This window comes from Ochotona curzoniae, unplaced genomic scaffold, assembly GCF_017591425.1.
Source record: "Ochotona curzoniae isolate NIBS_2020 unplaced genomic scaffold, NIBS_Ocur_1.0 contig_2457, whole genome shotgun sequence".
In the NCBI taxonomy this organism is placed as follows: Eukaryota; Metazoa; Chordata; class Mammalia; order Lagomorpha; family Ochotonidae; genus Ochotona; species Ochotona curzoniae.
In genome coordinates this window covers 480,296-502,168 of record NW_024465464.1, presented here as the reverse complement: position 1 = coordinate 502,168, position 21,873 = coordinate 480,296, and the positions used below count along the sequence as shown (strand labels likewise).

At 46.6% G+C, this 21,873-nt stretch overlaps 1 protein-coding gene across 2 annotated transcripts in view; it reads left to right on the top strand.

Annotated features, from left to right (window-relative positions):
• The window catches only part of BCL2L13 (BCL2 like 13), a 65,443-nt gene that overhangs the window by 23,083 nt on the left and 20,487 nt on the right, over nt 1-21,873 (top strand). For both annotated transcript variants that reach the window (XM_040974558.1, XM_040974557.1), the window contains 3 exons: nt 10,328-10,423; nt 16,203-16,359; nt 19,813-19,882. In XM_040974558.1, the coding sequence (XP_040830492.1) occupies nt 10,328-10,423; nt 16,203-16,359; nt 19,813-19,882 (323 nt within the window). The remainder of the gene's footprint in view (nt 1-10,327; nt 10,424-16,202; nt 16,360-19,812; nt 19,883-21,873) is intronic.

Genomic DNA, 21,873 nt, shown 5'->3' with positions numbered 1-21,873 from the left:
CGAAACCCAGACCCCCTTCCTACAGCCCGGGCCTGGTACTGCCTTCTTCTTGTCTCTTATCTCATCCTGCCAAGCACATATAGAAGCCATGAAAGCATGAACCCTTTCTTTCTCTCTTTCATTACCAGTATTCTGAATAAGAATCTTGGGGGTAAGAACGCCTGGGAAAGCAGCAGAGGATGGATGGCCCAGGTGCTCAAGCCCGGGCACGCAAGCGGGACAGCCGGAAGAGCTCCTGGCTTTGAATCAGTCCACCTGCAGAAGTCATGGCCATTTAGGGCGTGAAACAGCATTTGGAAGATCATTCTGTCTGTCTTCTCCTTCTCTCTGAAGGCAGTTCTATTTAGAGGCAAACCACCCATGGAATTCAGAAACGTGATTTCCTATTGCGATTTTTAAAATTGAATTTGTTGGAATTGTACTCTTTTTTTGAAAGATTTATTTATTTTACTTGAAAGGTGATGTTCCAGAAAGAGAGGGAGAGGCAGAGCTCTTCCACCTGCTGGATCACTCCACAAACGGTTGCTACAGGCAGAGCTTGGCCAGTCCCAAACTGGGATTGAAGAGTTTTTTCTGGGTCTGTGAAGTGGGTACAGTGATCCAAGGCCTTGGACCTTTCTCCGTTGCTTTCCCAGGCCATATGCAGGAGCCAGATAGGAAGTGGAGCAGCCGGGACTTGAACTGGTACCTGTATGGGATTCCAGTGCTGCAGCTGGAGGATTGGCATGTCAGCAGTGCTGGCCCCATGCAATGTACTCTTTAAGTAATTAACTTCGTTTCTCCATTTTGAAATATAAACCAGTGATATGGAGAAAAATATTTTGCTTTTAGTTCAATTCATATTAGTTGTGATTGATGCACAACTGTCAAGATCTTTCCTAATGACGTTGACCTAATGGTGTCACAGTTTACCTAATGTTTGCAGCACCAGCATCCCGCCTGGGCTCCTGTTTGCGTCCTGACTGCTCCACTTCCGATCCAGCTCCCTGCTGACAGCCTGTGGAGAGCAGCGAAGGATGGCACAAGTGCTTGGGCCTCTGCACTCAGTTGGGAGCCCCAGATGAAGCCGATGGCTCCTGGGTTTGGCTGACCCCTGGCCAGTGCAGCCATCCGAGGAGTAGTGTAGAGAAATTTCTTTCTCTACCTGCGACTTTGAGATAAAGTCTTAAAAAAAATAATCTGGTGAGCTTTGGGGAAAGGTCATTGTCAGAGAAAATTGGAAGGATTAATAATGGGAGCTGCTAGCTGTTGTGCATTTTTTTTTTTTTAAGTTAGATGTGCCTCCCCTGCAGCCTGAGACCCTCTGAGCTTGTTTGTCTTCAGATGTAGCCGCTCAGGCAGGGACTTCTGGGAAAGTCTGTAGCCTTCCTCGCAGCTTTGTCAGATTTCCAGAGAGAAGGGGACACAGACCTCTCCTTTGTCTGGTTCACTGCAATGGCCGCAGCTGAGCTGACCCGCACCCAGGAGCCTCTTCCGTGTGTCCCACGTGGGCACAGGTGCCCACAGCACTCGCAGGTGGGGAAGATCAGCCAGCTGAGTCGTTGCTCTGGGTCCTGTTGGGCATAGTTCATGAGAGAAGGTCACAGGCTTCGTATGATTCTAACCACCTGTCTTCCCTAATTTATGTAGGAGTGTACTTTTCCTTCCGTTCTTGATTCTGGGCTGGAGACTAACCCCTTCCTTCACTCCATGAAGAATAACTTATGCCCAGCAGTTCGGGTACACTCAGCGTTTTCTTAAGCCGGAGAATATAAATCTTTGATCTTTTCTTAAACTGCAGACTGCATGGCTTGAAGTTTAACAAGCGACCCGGAGGGTCAGTGTCAGAAGACACAGGTGCTGATCTAGACAATCTTTCTGGCCTGTGTCCCTGTTAATTATATAATAATGCTTCTGAGATGGTTCCCTGAGCCACCTTGCCCGACGCTTGAGGGTTCCTGCCTTTGTAGTCAGGCTCATCCGCTGTCCAACGTCAGCTTCTCCATCGTGTGGGACAATCTGGCTAAGCTTCCATTTCATTCTTTAAATGCAACTGTTATTTCCTTCTGCTTTGTTTTTTCAGGATTTATCTGGTTTTTTTTTTTTTTTTTTGGAGAGGCAGATTTACCGAGAGAGGGAGAGACAGAAAAATCTGTCTTTAGGTTCACTCCCGAAACGTCCATAACAGCTGGAGCTGAGTCAGTCTGAAGCCAGGAGCCTCTTCCGGGTCTCCCACACGGGTGCAGGGTCCCAAGGCTTTGGACCGTCCTCCACTGCTTTCCCAGGCCGCAAGCAGGGTGCTGGAAGGGAAGTGGAGCAGTCAAGGACATGACCTGGTGCCCATGTGGGAACCTGGCCGATCGAGCTAATGTACCAGGCCTGGAGTTGTTTGACTCTTCGTTAGGCTGGCACGGCAGGGAAATGGAATGGAACAGCGCATCTTAGACAGGTAGCCTGCTAAGGAAGCGCTTGTCACTTTCCTGCCTGTCCTGAACTCTGTGCCCGTGAGTACTTTTTGTCCTACGGTGAATGAAGCAGTTCCCGGGAAAGAGCAGTGGGCACCCTGAAGTGGCTTTGCTTGCTCTTGTTTTCTGTGGTTGAGCAGTAGTGGCTGCGTGACCCGGTGCCCCTTGTTTTGCCTTGCCTTTGGCTGCGATTCTGGCAGGGCAGACGCAGAGCTGGTGACAAGGCCCTTTGCCTGCGCCCAGCTAGGCGCGGCTCCGGCTCCTCTCAGCACTCACTTGTCACACATCTTCAGGGAAATGAAGAGCCTGGTTTTTAAGATTTGGTCAATACGTATCTGAATCAGCATCCTTTGGGTGTTCAGATAAGCTTGTATATCCGTCTCAGAAATGAGCCACATTTCTCGAATAGCTCAGAATTCTCTTGACTTCCTGGAATGGCTTGTTAGAAACCTTCCAGGGCCGTTGCAGTGACCGTAACTCTGGACCGCGTCCCAGGAGGGTGGACTCTGCTGAGTCAGTCCGTTTATCTGCTGTTTACCCCACATTTCTTACATAGATGGAAACTTCTCTACAATGCTAAACTCATCTGCAACCCTCCCTCCCCAGCATTTATTCAAGAGAGGTATCGCAGACTGGGGCTTAACCCCCTGCACCACAGAACTTCTCCCCCCCCCACCCCCCAGAGTCTCTGAGAGCTGACCTTGACCCCATGCACATTCAGTCAGGTTGCCCAGTGGTGCAGAGCTGTGGCAGATTAACCAGGTAGGTTGTGCAACGAGTTGGGTGTGTGGCAGTCAGTAAGTGGGGAAGAGAATTAGGCTATCATTAGTGAAGTTTTCTCCCTCCCCCCCACTTTTTTTTTTTCTTAAGATTCAACATCATTTATTTAATTTGAAAGACAGATTTACAGAGAGAAGGAGAGACAGATCTTCAATCATTGACTGTTCAGAGGCCGCAGTGGCTGTAGTGGCGCCCGTCGGGAGCCAGCCTCCAGGAGCTTCCTTCGTGTTGCCCCTGTGAGTGCAGCGGCCCAAGGACTTGAGCTGTTCTCCACTGCTTTTCCAGGCCGCAAGCAGGGAGTTGTCTTGAAAGTGCAGCACCTGGGGCATGAACTGGCACCTCTCAGGGATGCTGGCACTCCAGGAAGAAGCTTAGCGTGCTCCACCACAGCACCAGCTCCAGGATTAGTCGAGTTTTCTAACCGAGGGTTGTAGAAGTCTCGGGAGGTTCCATGAATACCCTGAAATTTCTTGCCAAACATCTGTACAAAGGAGCAATTTTTGTCAGATCTTCTAAGGGACTAAGCTTCAGAGAAGCCTCAGAAGAGCTGTGATTAGATTATCGTCACGAAGGCGGACTTGTGGGTGCTGGATTTTACATCACCCACTTCCTCGGGCGTGGCAAGAGGCGATGTTAGGGAGTGGCTGAGGGTCCGCCCCGAACCAGACTGCCCGGCTTGGTGTCTGAGCTCTGTGGTCCGTGGGTCTTTGCCGATGTGTTCTCTGCCATCACAGGAGGACAGTGGCAGTCCATGGCACTGGGCAGTGGGGTGAGGGTGTGAGGAGGGCAGAGCGACAGCGTGCTGGGTAGAGGGCTTGCTACATCCTGTGAAGCCAGTAGTACTATGCATGGATGTTACTAAAACTACTCAATGTTACTTTATTTATTTTTTTTTTAAGATTTATTTATTTTTATCGCCAAGTCATATATACAGAGAGGAACATCTTCCATCCGCTGATTCAAGCAGTTGCAATTCCTGGAGCTGTGCTGATCTGAAGCCAGGAGCCCAGAGCCTCCTCTAGATCTCTTACACAGGTGCAGGGCCCCAAAACTTTGGGCCGTCGTCGACTGCTTTCCCAGGCCACAAGCAGGGTGGGAAGTGGGGCCACTGGGATTAGAACCGGTGCCCGTATGGGATCCCGGTGCATGCAAGGTGAGGACTTCAGCTGCTAAGCTACCACGCTGGGCCTATATATATATTTTTAAAAGATTTATTTATTTGGAAGTCCAGGTTACACAGAGAGGAAAGGAAAAAAATGTAGAATCTTTGATCTGCTTTTGTGTGTGTGTGTGTAAAAGAGGGAACGAGAGAGAAAGAAAGAATATCTTTCATCTGCTAGAGAGGGCGAGAATGTTCCATCTGCTACTTTATTCTCCCCAGTGGTCATAGTGGCCAGTGTGGTCCAGGCTAAAGCTAGCTGGGGACAGGAAGCCAGGACGTTAGCATGGAGCTGCACCGGAAGTGGAGCAGCTGGGACATGAACCGGTGTCCATGTAGAATGCTGGTGTTTAGGTAGCGGCTTTTCTTGCTGTGCCACAACTCCAGTCTTCCCCCCCTCCTCCAGTTTATTTGTTCGTTGTAAAAACAGTAACAGGGATCCAGGGAGCTATTCCATTCAATGAGCTTGCTTCCCAAATGTTTGCCACCACTGGGGCTGGGCCAGGCTGAAGCCAGGAGCCTGGAATTCCAGGCAGGTGTCACAGTGGATGGCAGGGGCTCGGGCTCATTAGCTGGAAGTTGGAGCACAGGAAGAATACCAGGACTTGTACTCTGATATGGAACGCCAGCGTTCCAGGCAGCAGCTTCACCTGCTCATCACAGAGCTGGCCTCTGTTTATTGGATTTAAAAAAATGATTGGACCACATGGGACCTGTGCCGTGGTGTAGGCACTTGCGTGGCTGACTCCCGCGTGGTGCTGCTTCGTGGTCCTGGCTGCTCTGCCTCCAGGCCGGGTGCCTGCTGCTGCGCCAGAAGTGCACGTGTTGCTTGCATATGCAAGCCTGGGGCAGGCTCAGCTTCTGATCAGCCCAGCTTTGGCTGCAGTGGGTATCTGGGACGTGAAGTCATGTGTTGAAGATCTCTTTCTCTCTCTGTCTCTCCTTGTCTCTGTAGCTCTGTCCTCAAGTATAATAAAATAAATCTTAAAAGGTTATTAGAAAAAAATGAATGCTCTATTAATAAACAGAAATGGGATGAGCATAACTCTTATAAATCACTTTAATTTTACTGAGGTAAAGAAATCATTATGAGGCCCGGCATGGTAGCCTAGTGGTTTAGGTCCTCACCAAGTGTGCCCCCAGATCCCACATGAGTGCCGGTTTGTATCCCGGCTACTCCACTTCCCATCCAGCTCCTTCCTGTGGCCTAGGAGAGCAGTCAAGGATAGCCCAAAGTCTTGGGGCCCTGCGCCTATGTTGGGAGACCTGGAAGAAGCTCCTGGCTCCTGACTTCAGGTTGGCTCAGCTCTGGCCATTATGGTCACTTGGGGAATGAGCCAGCGGACAGGAGATCTTTCTCTCTCTGTGAAATCTGACTTTCCAATTATATATATATTTCAATTCTTTTATTTTGGTAATCTTTATAGAGTTGATTAGGGCACAAATGGTCAAGGGCTACAGGAAAGTGGGTAAGACCATTGTTTCCACATTAACACTATTTTTTTTTTTTTCTGTATCTGGGGTAAGAGGAGAGATAAAGGGAAAAACCCCACACAACCTCCCACCCATCTCAGGTCCCTGACGTGGGGCATGCTCTGAGGGTCCTGCTCATGCAGTTTTGATAGTTCAACAGTTCTGAATTGCTGCCAGTCTCACCATTCCAAGCACGATGAAATCTATTCAGAATCCACTGACTGACACAGCCTTTTCATGGTTGGGGTTCTGAAATCAGCAGTTCAGTTGGAGGGATCCCCCAAAGAAACTTCGTCTGACATGATCCCAGACCTGTTTTTGTGTGTTTTTGTCAATATGGGGTCCAGCACAGTCCATCGCCCCAATCAGTTTATGCCTATGCTGGTCATTGCAATTGCTGGGTCAGTTCTGTTTCCAGCCCTGTCTTCTACGCAAACCAATGGGTGTTGCAGTCCAGCCTGATCCTGCCCACTTCATACTCGGTCCTCACAAACCAGTGGGAGCTGCAGCCTAGTTGGGGCGACTCCATGACTCCAACCATGCCTGTCCCCTACTCTGGTTCCCATGCTTGCCAGTATGTACCGCAGACTTATTCGGTTCTGTCCCACATCCCATTTAGCTCTTGTACATGTCAATGAGCATTGAAGCCTAGTTCAACCCAACCAACCTGCTATCCAGCCCACATACATGCTGGCAGGTGCTGTACTGTCTGGTGTGATGGTTCAGTGACTAAATCCTCACATTATAAGCGCAGGATCCCATATGGGTGCCAAAGATTTTAATTGGAAAGAAGGAGAGTTAGAAAGATCTTCCGTTTTCTGTTTCATGCACCAATCAGCCGCAATGGCCAGAGCTGAAACCTGAAGCCAGGAGCCCGGAGCTTCCTCTGGGTCTCCCACACTGGAGCCAGGTCCCAAGGCTTTGGGTCATTCTCTGTTTTTGCCGAGCACAAGCAGGGAGCTGGATAGGAAGTGGAACAATCAGGATATGAACTGGTGCTTGTGTGGGACCCTGGTACATGCAACATGAGAATTTAGCCAGTAGGTCATTGCACCGGGCTCTATAAATGCATTCTTAAAAGGAAACAAGAAAACTCAGAGGGCATGGCGTGTTAGGCTAGTGACTAAAGACTTCACCTTGCCAGTGCCAGCATCCCAGGTGGGCACCAGTGTGTGTGCTGGCTGCTCTGCTTCTCATCCGGCTCCCTGCTTGTGACATGGCAAAACAATGGAGGACGGCCCGAAGCCTTGGGGCTCTGCGCCCACATGGGAGACCCAGAAGAGGCTCTGGGCTCCTGGCTTTGGATCAGCTCAGTTCTAGCCATCGTGGCTAGTTGAGTAGTGAACCAGCATATGGAAGATCTTTCTCTCCGTCTTCTGTCTGTAAATCTGACTTTCCAATAAAAACAAGTAGATCTGATGTGACTAGGCTGTCGTGTTGCGGCAGGTTAAGCTGCCATTGGCGATGCTGACATCTCACATGCGCATTGGCTTTTGTTCTGATTGCTACACTTCTGATCCAGCTCTGCCAGTCAGCCTGGGAGTGTGTGGAAGGTGCCACAGTGCTTGTGCGCGTGCTGCCTGTGTGGGGACCTGTTTGAACGGCTATTGGTTCCAGCCTGGCCTTGTCCCTGGCTGTTAAAGCCATTTGAGTGGACAGAAGACATCTCTCTATCTCATCCTCTCTAACCCTTTTCAAATAAGTAAATCTTTTTTTTGTTTGTTTTAAGAAAGATAAAGAATTTATTCATTTTTGAGAGCAGCTTTAACCAAGGGAAGGAGAGACAGAGACAGAGAAGGAGGCTTCATCTGCTGGCTCACTCCCCTAATGGTTGCAGTGGGCGGAGTTGAGCTGATCCAAAGCCAGGAGTCAGGAGCCTCCTCTGGGTCTGTTCCAAAGGTCCAGGGTCCCAAGGGCTTGCACCCTTCTTTGGTGTTTTCCTAGTCCACAAGCAGACAGCTGGATTGGAAGTGGAGCAGCCAGGACACACACTGGCACCGATTTGGGATGCTGGTGGCACAGGGTGCAAGACAGGGCTGACTTGTCACCATCAAACAGATCTTAAGGCACCGTGGCCTAGCGGCTAAAGTTCTCGCCTTGAATGCGCCCCAGGATCCCATATGGGCTCCGGTTCTAATCCCAGCAGCTCCACTTCCCATCCAGCTCCCTGCTTGTGGCCTGGGAAAGCAGTAGAGGACGGCCCTAAGCCTTGGGACCCTGCACCTGCGTGGGAGACCTAGAGAAAGCTTCTGGCTCCTGGCTTCGGATTGGCGCAGCACCGGCCATTGTGGCCACTTAGGGACTGAATCATCGGACGAAAGATCTTCCTCTCTGTCTCTCCTCCTTTCTGTATATCTGACTTTGTAATAAAAATAAATAAATCTTAAAAAAAAATCTTAAAGACAGAAAAAAGTCAATATGGGCCTGGTACAGTGGCCCCAGCAGCTAAATCCTCAATTTACATGCACTGGGATCCCATATGGCCACTGGTTCTAATCCCGGCAGCACCACTTCCCATGCAGCTCCCTGTTAGTGGCCTGGGAAAGCAGTTGAGGATGGCCCAAAGCCTTGGGACCCCACACCTGTGTGGGAGATCCAGAGGCAGCACTGGGCTCCTGGCTTCAGGTCGGCTCAGCTCCGGCTGTTGCGGCTGCTTGGGGAGTGAACCATCAGATGGAAGATCTTCCTCTCTGTCTCTCCTCCTCCTTTCTGTAAATCTGCCTTTCCAATAAAAATACTAGCAGTAAAATAGATTTTTTTTAAAATAAATAAATCTTTAAATAAAATCATTGTGCCCAAAGGTGGACTCTAGCAACTCTGTGCTCTGTTCAAATGTTTGAGAATAAAAAAGAAAGAAAATTACAATGCATGTAAGGAATGCGAGTTTACATTTTACATTGAAATAAATGTGTCGGGGCTGGCATTGTGCTGAAGCAAGCTAAGCAGCTGCCTGTGCTGATGGCAGCTCGGTGAGAGCAGTGGTGGACGGTGGGCTGCTCTGCCTCGGGTCCAGCTTGCAGCTCCTGTGCCACGGAACGAAGGCAGGAAAAGATGGCCAAGTGCTCAACCCACGTGGTAGAGCTGGGTGGACTGCAAGTGAACAGGTGGAGGAAGGGTGTGTGTGTGTGTGCGTGTGTGTGTGTGTGTGTGTGTGTGTGTTGGTCTCTTTCTCTGCTGCTTTTTTAAATAATTAAGATATATCTTCTGTAAAGAAAAAAAAAAGATACAGTTGGGGATTTGTATAATTTCTCTGTTTGTTGTAAAGATCTATTCATTTATGTTTGCAAGGCAGCTAGAGAGATTGATGTATGTGCCTTTTCATCAACTGGTTCATTCACCTGAGAGCCACGGCAGGTCTGAGCACAGCTGAAGCCAGGAGCCAGGAACCCCGTGCCCATCTCCCACGGCAGGTCTGAGCACAGCTGAAGCCAGGAGCCAGGAATCCCTTACCCATCTCCCACGGCAGGTCTGAGCACAGCTGAAGCCAGGAGCCAGGAGCCAGGAACCCCGTGCCCATCTCCCACGGCAGGTCTGAGCACAGCTGAAGCCAGGAGCCAGGAATCCCTTACCCATCTCCCACGGCAGGTCTGAGCACAGCTGAAGCCAGGAGCCAGGAGCCAGGAACCCCGTGCCCATCTCCCATGGCAGGTCTGAGCACAGCTGAAGCCAGGAGCCAGGAATCCCGTGCCCATCTCCCACGGCTTGGCAGGGACCCAAACACTGGGGCCATCCATCTTTCTTCTTGTGTGCATTAACAGGGTGCAGGATCAAAAGCGGAGAGCTGGGACGAGAACTCGTGCTCTGCCTCGGGATGCTGCTGTTACAAGTGCTGGCCCGACATGTGGGATCTGTGTAATTTGGAGCGAGGGGATAGGCAGCTTCCGTGACTGCTAAAATAGCATGAGTTTGGTTTCCCATTAGCACACGTGTAGGCATGTAGTTAGAGCAGCACAGTGTGACAGGGAGAGGCCTTGTGCGCGCGGGTCTTGGTGATCTGCTGTGTTTCTCAAAGTTCCTCTCTTTCCCCCCACCCCGCCCCTTCGACCTGGCAGAAACATGTGGAAAGGGAGGACTTCTCTCTCCCTAGATAAGCCCAAATGCTTCTGATTATTTTTTCTTAGTGGTTGCAAAAAGTATCTTCTTAGCCTCCGTAATCTGTTAAAATTATTACTAAGATTTATACTTTTTTTTTTTTCTCTGAGGGAGAAACAGAGAAATCTATCTTTTGTACACTCCGCAGGCGGAAGGCAGGCCCCAGGACTTCGTCAGGGTGTCCCGCCTGGGAGGCAGGAGCCCACGCTGCCTGATGCTCTGAGCAGGCCACCTGCAGGGAGACAGATGGGCAGTGATGCTGCGATGCCGGCCCCGCCTTTGATGATGGACCTGGATATTCTGACAGTTAAAATAGTCCCGTATGATAATGTTCTTTTTCTCTCCTCTTTTCCTTACTAACATTTCCGGTTGGTTTCAGGGGTGGCTTCACAATCTCTGGATCAACAAGTTTCAGTAAAACTTAAATCTGAAATTGAAGAAGAGCTGAAATCCCTGAACAAAGAAATTTCTGAAGGTCTGTTGATTTATTTTCTGTTTCATGTGGTTTACTCTTGCTTTGATTTGATCTCCACAATAGTGTATTCTAAACATTACTCAGTTTGATTTACACAACATTTTTTTATTTTTCTTAATTTTTATTGCAAAGTCAGATACATACATATAGAGGAGGAGAGACAGAGTGGAATATCTTCTGTCCACTGATTCACTCTCAAGAGACCACAATGGCCAGAGCTGTGCCGATCCGAAGCCAGGAGCCAGGAGCTCTTCTGGGTCTCCCACGCAGGTGCAGGTCATAAGGCTTTGGGCCGTCCTCGACTGCTGTAAAAATCCATGAGTATGAAAGATTATCGAAAAGTTTGTGGAAAACAGATTCTGAAGGAATTATAAAGGTTTCTAAACTTTTTTGGGCCACAGTAAACTTATCTTTCAATTCTACTTTCCTATTACTCTTCTGAAGTATGTGTTATTTCACATGTGGCACAATTGAACCATGTAAAAGATGCACTTCAATAGTTTTTAAAATATAGCCACAGAATTTTACCACTATCATCAGTCTAAATATAGAGCTTTTTCAATCAGCCGGGAACCACCACCGTGCATGTATTAGGAATTTCCCAATCCTATTCCTTCTGACTTCCAACCCCACCAAGACAGCCACTGATCTATGTTCTGTTTCTATGGATTTATTTTTTCCAAATAGTTTAAAGAATGGCACCATGTATTGTGTAACCTTCTGTGATTCCCTTTATTTGGTTTCATGTTTTCAGACAGTGTGGCCAAGGACCACGCGAGGTGTAGCATTTCTCAGTGCCTCATAGCTTTCTACGGCCGAATAATCCATCACTTGGATAATTCCTTATTTTGTTTATTCTGCATTTTGGTTGGTATTTGCATTGTTGCTTTAAACATTCTTGTACAGATTTTTGCCTAATAATTTTATTTAGAAGCCGAACAGCTTTATTTATTTATTTGAGAAGCATAAAGACAGAGACAAATAGAGAAGGCTGGACCAGGTCAGAGGTGGCACCAAGACACCAAATGGTAGGTGGCAGCAACCCAGTGTCCTGAGCCATCAGCATTGCCTCCCAGCTGTGTGTCAGGAGGAAGAAGTGTTAGGAGCTAGAACCAGATATTGAACCCAGAGTATTTCAGTGTGAAACACAAGCGTTTCTCTCTCTTTTCCCAAGATTTTTATTTTTAGTGTTTATTGGAAAATTTACGGAGAGGAAGACAGAGGAAGATCTTCCTTCCGTTGGTTTGCTCCCCAAGCAGCCACAACGGCTGGAGCTGAGGCAGTCCGAAACCAGGAGCCAGGACTTTTTTACAGGTGCAGGGTCCCAAGACTTTGGGCCGTCCTCGACCTCTTTCCCAGGCCACAAGCAGGGAGCTGGATGGGAAGTGGGGTGGCCAGGACACGAAGGTCTCACGTGGGATCCCGGTAGGAGCAAAATGAGGATTTTTGCCACTCAGCCATCATGCTAGGCTCTCTCCCACCCCACTCCCCCTTTAATTTTTTGATTGGTTTATTTATTTGAAAGAATTCAAGAGAGGGAAGGGCACACACAGAGAGAAGGAGAAACACCTTTTGGCCAGCAGTTCCCTCCCCAGATCACCCGGCAGAAGCCAGGGGTGAGCCTGGTGGGAGCCACGAGTTTTCATCTGAGTCTCCCGTATGGGTGGCAGCGGTCCGTAACTCTTGGCTTTCTTCTGCTGCTTTTCCCAGTTCATTAAGAAGGGGGTGACTCAGAAGTGGAGCCACCAGGACATGAGTTGGTGCCTTCCTGGGATGCCGGCTTTACATGCAGTCACTTTACCCGTTGTGCTGTGATGCTGGGCCCTATAGAGGCATCTTTAGCCAGCATGCTGAATTCTTCATCAGAAATATGGCTCTGTTCGTCATGGTTATAAATCAGTTTCGTATTGAAAAAGAATGCGAGTAGAAATATGTAAACCAGAAATCAAATGTGATTTTTCTCTTTTATATCCCTTAGAATTCTAGTTCTCTTGTATGCCGTGGTCCAAGTTTTGATAAAAGTGCTGCTGTATAAGAAACGAGCAGAAGGAGGTTGGTGTTGTGATGCGGTAGATGGAGCTGCAGCTTGCAATGCTGGTGCCCCCTGCCTGTGGGGCTGGGAAGGCAGCAGTGCATGCCCAGGTCCTTGGCCCTTGCTACTCCTGGGAGACTCAGATGGAAGCCCCTGGCCTTGGCCTGCGTCAGCCTAGGTGTTGGCATTCATCTGAGCAGTGAACCAGGAGAGATATTTATCTCTCTGATGACTCCACCCTTGGTGCTGGCATTGAGTTTGGGCACCGGTTCAAGACCCAGCCACTCCACTTCCAATCCAAATGCCCTCTAATAGCCTGGGAAGGCAGTCAAGGACGGCCCAAGTCCTTGAGCCCCTGTACCCATGTGAGAGACCCGAAAGAAGATGCTCGCTGCAGCTTTGGAGCAGCCGTGCTCTGAACATTGCTGCCATTTGGAGAGTGAACCAGTGGATGGAAGATCTGTCTCCCTTTCGGTAATTCTGTGTTTCAAGTAAAAGATAAATAAATGTTTTTAAACTGTCAGCAATTGCCTGACATGGTACCCTAGCGGCTAAAGTCCTTGCCTTGCATGCACCAGGATCCCATATGGGCACCAGTTCATGTCCTGATTGCACCACTTCCCTTCCAGCTCTCTGCTTGTGGGCTGGGAGAGGCTCTGCACCCACGTGGGAGACCCAGAAAAGCTCCTGGGTCCTGGCTTTGGATTAGCTCAGCTCCAACTATTGCAGTCACTTGTGGAGTGAACCAGCAGATGGAAGATCTTTGTCTCAACAAAAGCCTTTAAATGTACTCATTTATTGAACACCATATAATCCCAGGCTGATCGTTAAAATGGGTGCTCTTGAGTTGGGTCAAACAACAAAATATTTATCAACTTTATAATCATTTGCATACTTCTTGGGGAGAGACACTTCATCAAAAAATGTTAACTAAAATTTATAATATTCTAGGAATATGCCAAAGATTAATGCAATTGCATTTTTAAAAGATTTTTGTTTTTATTTGAAAGACAGAGTTACAGAGAAGGTGGGACAGAGAGAGAGAGAGAACTTGCATTTGTTAATTCACTCCTCAAGTGGCTGAAGCTGGGCTGATCTGAAGCCAGGAGCCAGGAGCTTCCTGCTGGTCTCCCACATGGATACAAGGCCCAAGGACTTGGGCCACCCTTTGCTGCTTCCCAGGCCATCGTCAGGGAACTGGATTGTAATTGGAGCTACCAGGAGTTGAACCAATGCTGATACGGATGCTGACACTATTAGAGAGTCAACTTTGTATACTGTGGTGCCTGCTCCTACAGTTGATATTTTATGAAGTTAATGAGTTGGTAACTTTTGGGGCGTGGATGCAAGCTGCTTACTCTGACGGGATTCTGTGTCCAGCATCCAGTTTGTTTCTTGATCATGATTTTTACTGGGCGGATATTCTGGTGCAGGAGGTTTAACTACCACTGGGAGAGACACCGCTGCCCGTTTCGGAGCACTGGTTTGTGCCTCTGCTGCTCTGTTTCCAGCTTCTTGCTGCTTACACAGTGGGGAAGGAAGCAGGAGATAGCCCGCACATTTAGGCCCTGATGATGTACGGGAGACCAGGAGGAAGCTCTTCTGTCCAGGTTTCAGGCTGGATCAGCCCTGACTTTTGGTGGCCCTTTGTGGGGGAAATGGCCAATAGAAAACATCTCTGTTCCTTCCTTTCTTTATTATTGTGCCTTTCAGAGAAATAAATGACACCTTATAAAGAATAAAAAACAATAATTATTCTACCATCTAATGAGCAAATGGCTAAGTCTTTATAACATGGAGTTAGATAATGGTTGAAAAGCCAGGATTGGAAGAGAAATAATTTATGAGTGCTTATTCCATGTTCCAGTCTTATATAATCTTTATAGTTTAAAAATTTATCTATATGCAGGAATAATTGAAAGGAAAGTAAAGCTATGGACTCATACTCTGGGGTGGGATCAAATAATCAGAATATGATTTAAGGGCCTGGCGCCATGGCCTACAGGCTAAAGTCTTTGAGTTGAATGCACCGGGATCCCATATGGGCACCAGTTCTAATCCCGGCAGTCCCGCTTCCCATCCAGCTCCCTGCTTGTGGCCTGGGAAAGCAGTCGAGGACGGCCCAAAGCCTTGGGACCCTGCATCCATGTGGGAGGTCTGGAAGAAGCTCCTGGCTCCTGGCTTCGGATCAACTCAGCTCCAGGCATTGCTGCCGCTTGGGGAGTGAGCCATCGGATGGAAGATCTTCCTCTCTGTCTCTGCTCCTCTCTGTATATCTGCCTTTCCAATAAAAATAAAATTAATCTTTTTGTTGTTGTTTAAAGAATGTGATTTAAGAAGTACCGTATTAGTAAAAGTGATGGATGGTTTAGTCAGGAGTTGCTTACTTATCATTCTCTTTTTCAAAAGACTGCTTATTTTAAAACATGTTTTCTGAGGTTTATTTTACTTGGAAGGAGGAGTTAGAGACAGATATCTTCTATCCGCTACTTCACTCCTCAGATGGCTATGACTAGTAATGCTGGACCATGTCAAAGCCAAGAGACCGAAACTCCATCTGGATCCCCCGTGTGGGCGGCAGGATCCCCTGCCTCCCCGGGCTCTCTAGCAGGGCGCTGGATTGGAAGTGGAGCAGTTAGGAGGGACACTTGTATGGGATGCTCCCACTGCAGGTAGAAGCTTAACCACTTGCTCTACAACTCTTGTTCCTGAAACTTTTTTAAGCCAATCATTCTTGTTTATTTGAAGGGCACAGAGAGGGAGAGAGAGAGATCGCTTCCAGGTGCTGGTTCACCCGCAAATGCTGCTAACAGGTAGAGCTAGATGAGTCTGGAGACAGGAGCCAGGAAGCATGTGAGTCTCCTAAGTGGCTGAGCTGTCACCTGTCGCCTCCCAGGCCTGTTGGCAGGGAGCAGATCAGAAGCAGAGCCAGCAGCTGAATCGTGCCTCCCTCGTGGCAGCTGAAGCTCTGGACCATATGCTCATCTCTCGTTTATCATTCCTTTTCAAAGCTGTATTGGTTTTTAATTTTATTTTAATATGTATTACAAAGGGTGGGGAATTGCAGACCCACGTGGGCCTCCAATTAGGATGGAGAGATTGGAGTGAGGGGGAAGGTGAGTGTGTTAAATATTTCAGTTTCCTTCCTGTGTCCTTGGAAGCGCATGCTCCCTGCTGCCAGTCTACATCAGCTCCCAGGAGGCGACAGTTGTTTGATGTTGCCGTGGAGACCCCACTGAGGGGAAGAATGTTCTGAGGGTCTTATTTGGGTGGTGTTGGTTGTTCCGAGAAGTGGTTGGCTTCATTGTACCAGAGAAATTCACTCTTAAGTCCTCTTGGCTTTCTGTGTCTGCTCAGTGCTCCACAGACCTCGGTACCTGCCCTGGAGCCTGTAGCTGTTCTGTTAGCTTGCTCATTAGCAGGAAGCTGAATCAAGTGGAGGAGTTGGGACTTGAACTCGGCACTCCAATATGGAATTTTCAGTATTCCAAGCAACACCTGCTCTCAATACTCATTTGAGAACAAATCCTTTTTGAAAAACTAAAAGATTTATTTGAAGGCTAAGATTTTTTTTTCCCCATTAAGACTTCAGCTTTTTTTTTTTAAGTCTGAGTTTATGACTTGAAAGTTTTTACAGGAAACATAGTCTGTAGTAATTGCATGGCCCTTTTCAGGAACATGCACGTGTCAGCCCGCGGTACAGCCTAAAACACTGCTCACTGATGATCTGCTTTGCCTTGTGTTCAGCCTCCAGCAGCACTGGCTTTGACCGTCACACTTCTCCAGTGTTTAGCCCTGCTAACCCGGAAAGCTCCATCGAAGACTGCCTGGCCCATCTGGGAGACAGAGTGTCTCGGGAACTGAAGGCACCCCTGCAAACAGCCCTGCAGCTGCTCCTCAGCCAGTGAGTCCCCAGGGCCCGGTGCCCTGTGCATCTCTCGCAGCACTGGTTGGTTAAGCCTTTGTTTAGGTCGAGAGCGTCATTACTTTTCACACTTTGCCTTCCTTTTTCCTTTCCTGCTTTCTCAAAGCGTCTGTCTCTATTTTGAGTGAATCTTTGCATCAGAGCAATGATGTGCCTGTCTTATCACAGGCTTGATCATTTCTGGTTGTTTGTTGAGCTGTCAGCTGTGAATTTATGCTACTTCACTTGACCCGAGCACTTCTGAGCAGCGTTTTCTGTAGCCAACATAGGTAGTGGCTGGAGTTGCGCGCTGTCATATGTCATCAACATTGTGTAGTTTAGATACCCAGGCTTGCCGTTATATCTGCATCCCAGATGTTGCTAAGCTCTGGGGTTGCATATCTGTCCCTGGAACTTGTACATTAACAATGGGACCTTTTTTCCTGACCTTGGTGCTGACCATTGCCAAAGCTAAATGCAAGAAGCTAGTGATAAAATATATTACAATGGGATTAAATCACTTATTGTAAATCTTTAAAAATTAGTCTTTCCTAATTGTTTGCAATAGAATTGGTGTGAATTACAAAAATCTGAGGGGATCTCAGAAAGTTCATGGAAACAGAATCAAGTGGTAAGTTTGTTTTGGTGTTGAAATTTTTTATGAATCCACTCAGGTTTTTTTTTTTTAGATTTCTTTTCCAAAGCAGACCATGGCAGTTCTCACACAGTCTCCATCCACTTATAAGTTCACCATTGGCCTTTTTTTGTTTGTTTTTTACACAATGTGCATCTTTCATGAACTTTTTGAAGGCCTCTTACATTATTGAAGATTGACAGCTCCATAAAACAGGGCAAAATGTTCCTTGCTGAAAAGGCTGGACCTCACGAGTCAGATTACTCGTGTGGTCATTCCTGTCGCCCTCGCAGGTGGACAGGGTTTATCCTTGACCGCTTGTTACAAGGAAGCAGTTTGGGTTTTCGAGGAATTCACTTTATTTCTGGGTTTCCTGACAAAATGAGCAAATAGGAAAGTCTAGTCAAGTAGAGAATGAGGTTAAATCATACTTGGGTTTTTCTTATTTTTAGATGCAGAAAGGTGTAAAAATCAATGTCGTGTCAGAAAAGCAGGGATTCAGATTGAGAGCAGTGGTTTTGGAAGAGTGTCCCTGGGAACCGTGGGCCCTGCAAGGCTGTGAGCCGTCGGGGAGCGGGGGAAGGACGGGGCCCCTGGGCTCAGGGTGCCTTTCCAACCCTCTTAAGCCAGAACACTTACATCTTCCGTGGTTTTGGCGTATCGAGGTTATTTGTCAAAAGACACTAGCTTTTTAAAAAAAGACATGGGCTACTTTGGTTTTAGAAAAAGAAGAAAACCAAAAAGTTGTAAGAGTATTGGCCCTGGGAATATAATAACAGATATAAGCAAAAGATACTGTTTCCAACTTTGATATAAATGATTGTGGCTCTCAGTAAACCTTCACCGCGTTGAATAAGACATTTTGCTCTTTGATCTGCTGGTTCTCTGACTTCTCTATTACATTGGCTTTTGGTGCTGTGTGTTTTAGTTACCGCAATCCCCCTCTCCTTGCACTGTGTTATACCCCCACTGGGTCGATCATTCAGCTTAGTCTCTGCGTAGTATTTCCCCTTTCAGTGTTTTAATTTGCACCTTTCACGTGTTCATGTGCATGTTCCATTCTGAAGGATACTAAAGCATTTAGCTTGCTAGACACCGGTAGGACCTGCTTGTGATGCCCAGCAGCAGCAGGGAATTCAGGGAAGGCAATGGAAGGACTGATCCGTGCAGGTGCAGTTTCAGGAAGAATATAGGTGTGTAAACTCTCCAGGATCTGCTGAAGTGTAAGGCTTACAGGAAACTGGAGCCTAGCCTAAGGCTGCCAAAAACTAGTCAGGCTGCTTTAATGAGGATGTGATGTCATCTTCTTTTTCAGTGTGACTGTACTAGGAATTCGATATTGAGTTCTTAGTGGAAGAATGATATGTCACCAGAACTTTTTCTCTGAAATATCTAGCTCAGTGGGGCCCTATAGATAAAACCCAAGTTGTATGTATGGAATTTAAAATTTTCTGCCAGCCACATTAGAAAAAAATGGAGTTCATTTTTAAGTTTTTAGGAATGTATTTTTAGCCTGGTATATTCAAAGTATCATTTCAACATCCACTCCATATAAAAAAAAAAAAACTAATGAAATATTTTCCATTCTTTCTTATTATTTGAAATCTAGTGTGTATTTCTCATCCCTTCAGTTCCACACCAGCCACCTTTCCAATGCTCGTTAGCCACATGTGACTCCTGCACAGTGCTCTGTGGCATGTGTCGGAGTTGTCACTTGAGACAGGAGTAGCGTGGCCTTTGGAGCTGGCTCTAATTGTGTAGGGAGCCCCACTTTGCTGCTTGCCTGCCGTGTGATTTTACAGCGGTCTCTTAATTTTTCAGATTTATTTTCAAGTATATGTTACAATCATATATAATAAAAATATAAATTATTAAACACGTAAACCCTGCACAGTAAACTAATGACCGGTGTAGCCATGGTTAGTCTAAATTGTTCACAGGCCAAAGAGTTCACACCTCAGAGTGGTCAAGCAGAAAATGCCTCGAAAGAGGATTTAGAAATTTTATGAACTTCTCCCCTCATTTTTATATTTCTTTTATTATTTAATCCCAAAAAGGCCAGAAGGAAGGGGAAATTTTTAGTAAAACGGGCATCCGTGCTGTGCATGCCTTCATAGGTACTTGATACCGTATTTTTGTGTTTCAGCTTACATGTGAAACTAATTCTTAAGGTACAGAATTTAAAGTGTTTTGACAGATTAGTGAGTGTTGTCATCACTCAAGGGTGTGAGTTTTGGGTGTGATTACACAAATAATCAGAAATACTTCCATCCCTACCCTCCAGAATTTGATATCATAATACATTAAAGACAGGACTGCAATGATTGGGCTGACTTATTCCAGCTCCTTGTATTCTCAGTTTGAAAAGTCTTCAGTGACATGTCTCTAGTTTTTATATATTTTCGACTTTCTGTCTTTAAAAAATACATGGGTCAGTAAAATTATGCTTTCAGTTTCATTGTTATTTGTCAATGTTTGATCTCATATATCTTATATCATTAAGTTAAATATGTATCCGTAGCATAGAAATTCTACCAGATAAATTCCAGGCAGTAACAGGACATTTCTGAGAATATGTGTTTATTTGGCTGTGTGATTAACCACATTCTCAAACATGCACCTCAGCCTAAATATTAAAAACATACAACCTATAGGAAGCTTACAAAATGCAGAGCAACTGTTAAAAAAGCTGCATCTCAAACAAAGCAATGCGCTGACTAATCCTGTCACTTTAACAAAGTTCGGTGGGAGAGCAGTGACTGTATATTTGTTCATCTGGAAATTTAGTTTTTCTTTTTCTTTTAAAAAAATCTCTACAGGCCAGTGACATACCAGGCATATCGTGAGTGTGCACTGCAGACTGCCAGCCATGCCAGCGGATGGAGTAAGGTATTCTCCCCATTGTCTCTCCTGGTGTGAGATTCTTCTGGGTGTTGGTAATAAAGGGCAGCGGGAATTGATGACGTCATTCAACAGAAGTCTGTTGTAAGCCATTCATCCGTTTTCAGTTCAGTTGTGCTAAGAGGGCAGTTTTGGTTGAACCTGTTTTTGTTTTGAATAAACACTGCCAGGTTCTACTCAGAAGTGTGTGCCGCTTGGTGTGTGAGCTTGTTGCCTCTGCCCTGAATTTCCTATCATTCATTTCTGTGCAGCTTTGACGTGGCGTTTATCTTCAGTTAATATTGATGAACACGTAGGTATGTGTCAGGAGGGTGCGGGGTGAAAGAGAGTCTCCTGTGGTTTTCTGAAGTGAGCAGTGGCGTTTGTATTTCCCGTTTTGCCGACTCTCATGTCATATCTCGTTTGATCATTGCAGAGGGCATGATGGATTTTCTTTTGTTAGGTCAGATGACTAACGTGAAATGATTGTCCCTTGACCAGTGCGTATTGGGACCAAAACTAGAAGTAAGCTCCTTAGACTCTTGCCTCAATGTTGTTTTCTCCCCTGCTGTTCTGGACTGTTCATCACCTTAGAGATAGGCTGAGGAGGAGGTTGTAACGATGGCTCAACACAATAAGAGGAGGGGAAAAAAGCTCATAGATGCTCTAGTGCTAGGGGTCTGGAAATTCAGTACGGTTATTTTAACAAACAATCCCTCAACTTAGAATCATCCATACAGTCTTCCCTTGCTGTCTACAGGGATCTGGTTCCAGGACTTCCCAGAGAAGCAAAATTTAGGGGTGCTTAGATCCCTTATAAAATGGCATAGTATGGATCTGGCACAGTAGCTCAGCGGCTAAAGTCCTCGCCTTTTGTGCGCCAGGATCCCATATGGGCGCCTGTTCTAATCCCGGCAGCCCCGCTTCCCATCCAGCTCCCTGCTTGTGGCCTGGGAAAGCAGTCGAGGACGGCCCAAAGCCTTGGGACCCTACACCTGTGTGGGAGACCCGGAAGAGGCTCCTGGCTTTGGATCCTGGCTTCGGATCAGTTCAGCTCAGGCCATTACAATCACTTGGGAAATGAATCATTGGATGCAAGATCTTCTCTCTGTTTCTTCTCTTTGTATATCTGCCTTTCCAATAAAAATAAATAAATCTTAAAAAAATGGCATAGTATTTGCACATAACCAAATACTCATTCCTTCCTTATATTTTCTTTTTTAAAATTAATCAATTAATTAATTAATTAATTTTTCGCATTTAATTATTATTGCTATCATTTTACGATACAGTTCCATATTCCCTTGTCCCCTCCCCAATTCCCCCCCCCCCGTTCCTTTATATCATTACTAACATATAGTTCTTCATACTCAGTCATATGTTCATCATTGCGGGCATGGACAATGGCAGAGAGTCCAGAATCCTATTGTCAAAATGTAATATAAACAGTTTCACTGTAAGTCCATCTTTGTCTGGAAACAGAGATGCTGACCACACTGCATCCTCACATCTGGTTGTTAGTCTCCATTACATAACTACTGTACATTCCCTTAAATGAAAAGTCATGCTACAAAATCAACAATAGAAAGAAAAATAGAAATTTACAATGCCATGAAGTTAAATGACATGTTGCTAGATATGACAGTCTCCATTACACAGCTACTATACCTTCCCTTAAATGAGGAGCCATCCTTCCTTATATTTTCAATCATATATAGATTACTTGTAATACCTAATGCCGGATCCAGCGTGTGGTACAGTAGATTAAACTGTCACTTTGGGTTTGAGTCCCAGCTGCCCCATTTCTGGTTGAGCTTCCTGTTGATTCGCTTGGAGAGGCAGCAGGGAGTGGCCCAAGCAGTTGGGCCCTTGCCACGTTCTTGGCTATTGGCTTTGGCCTGTTACAGACCTGGCTTGTGCAGTGTTGGGGGGGAGCATTGGGGAGGGGGAATTTGAACCTATTAGATGCACAATCTGTCTCTGTGTTTTTTGGTTGTTCT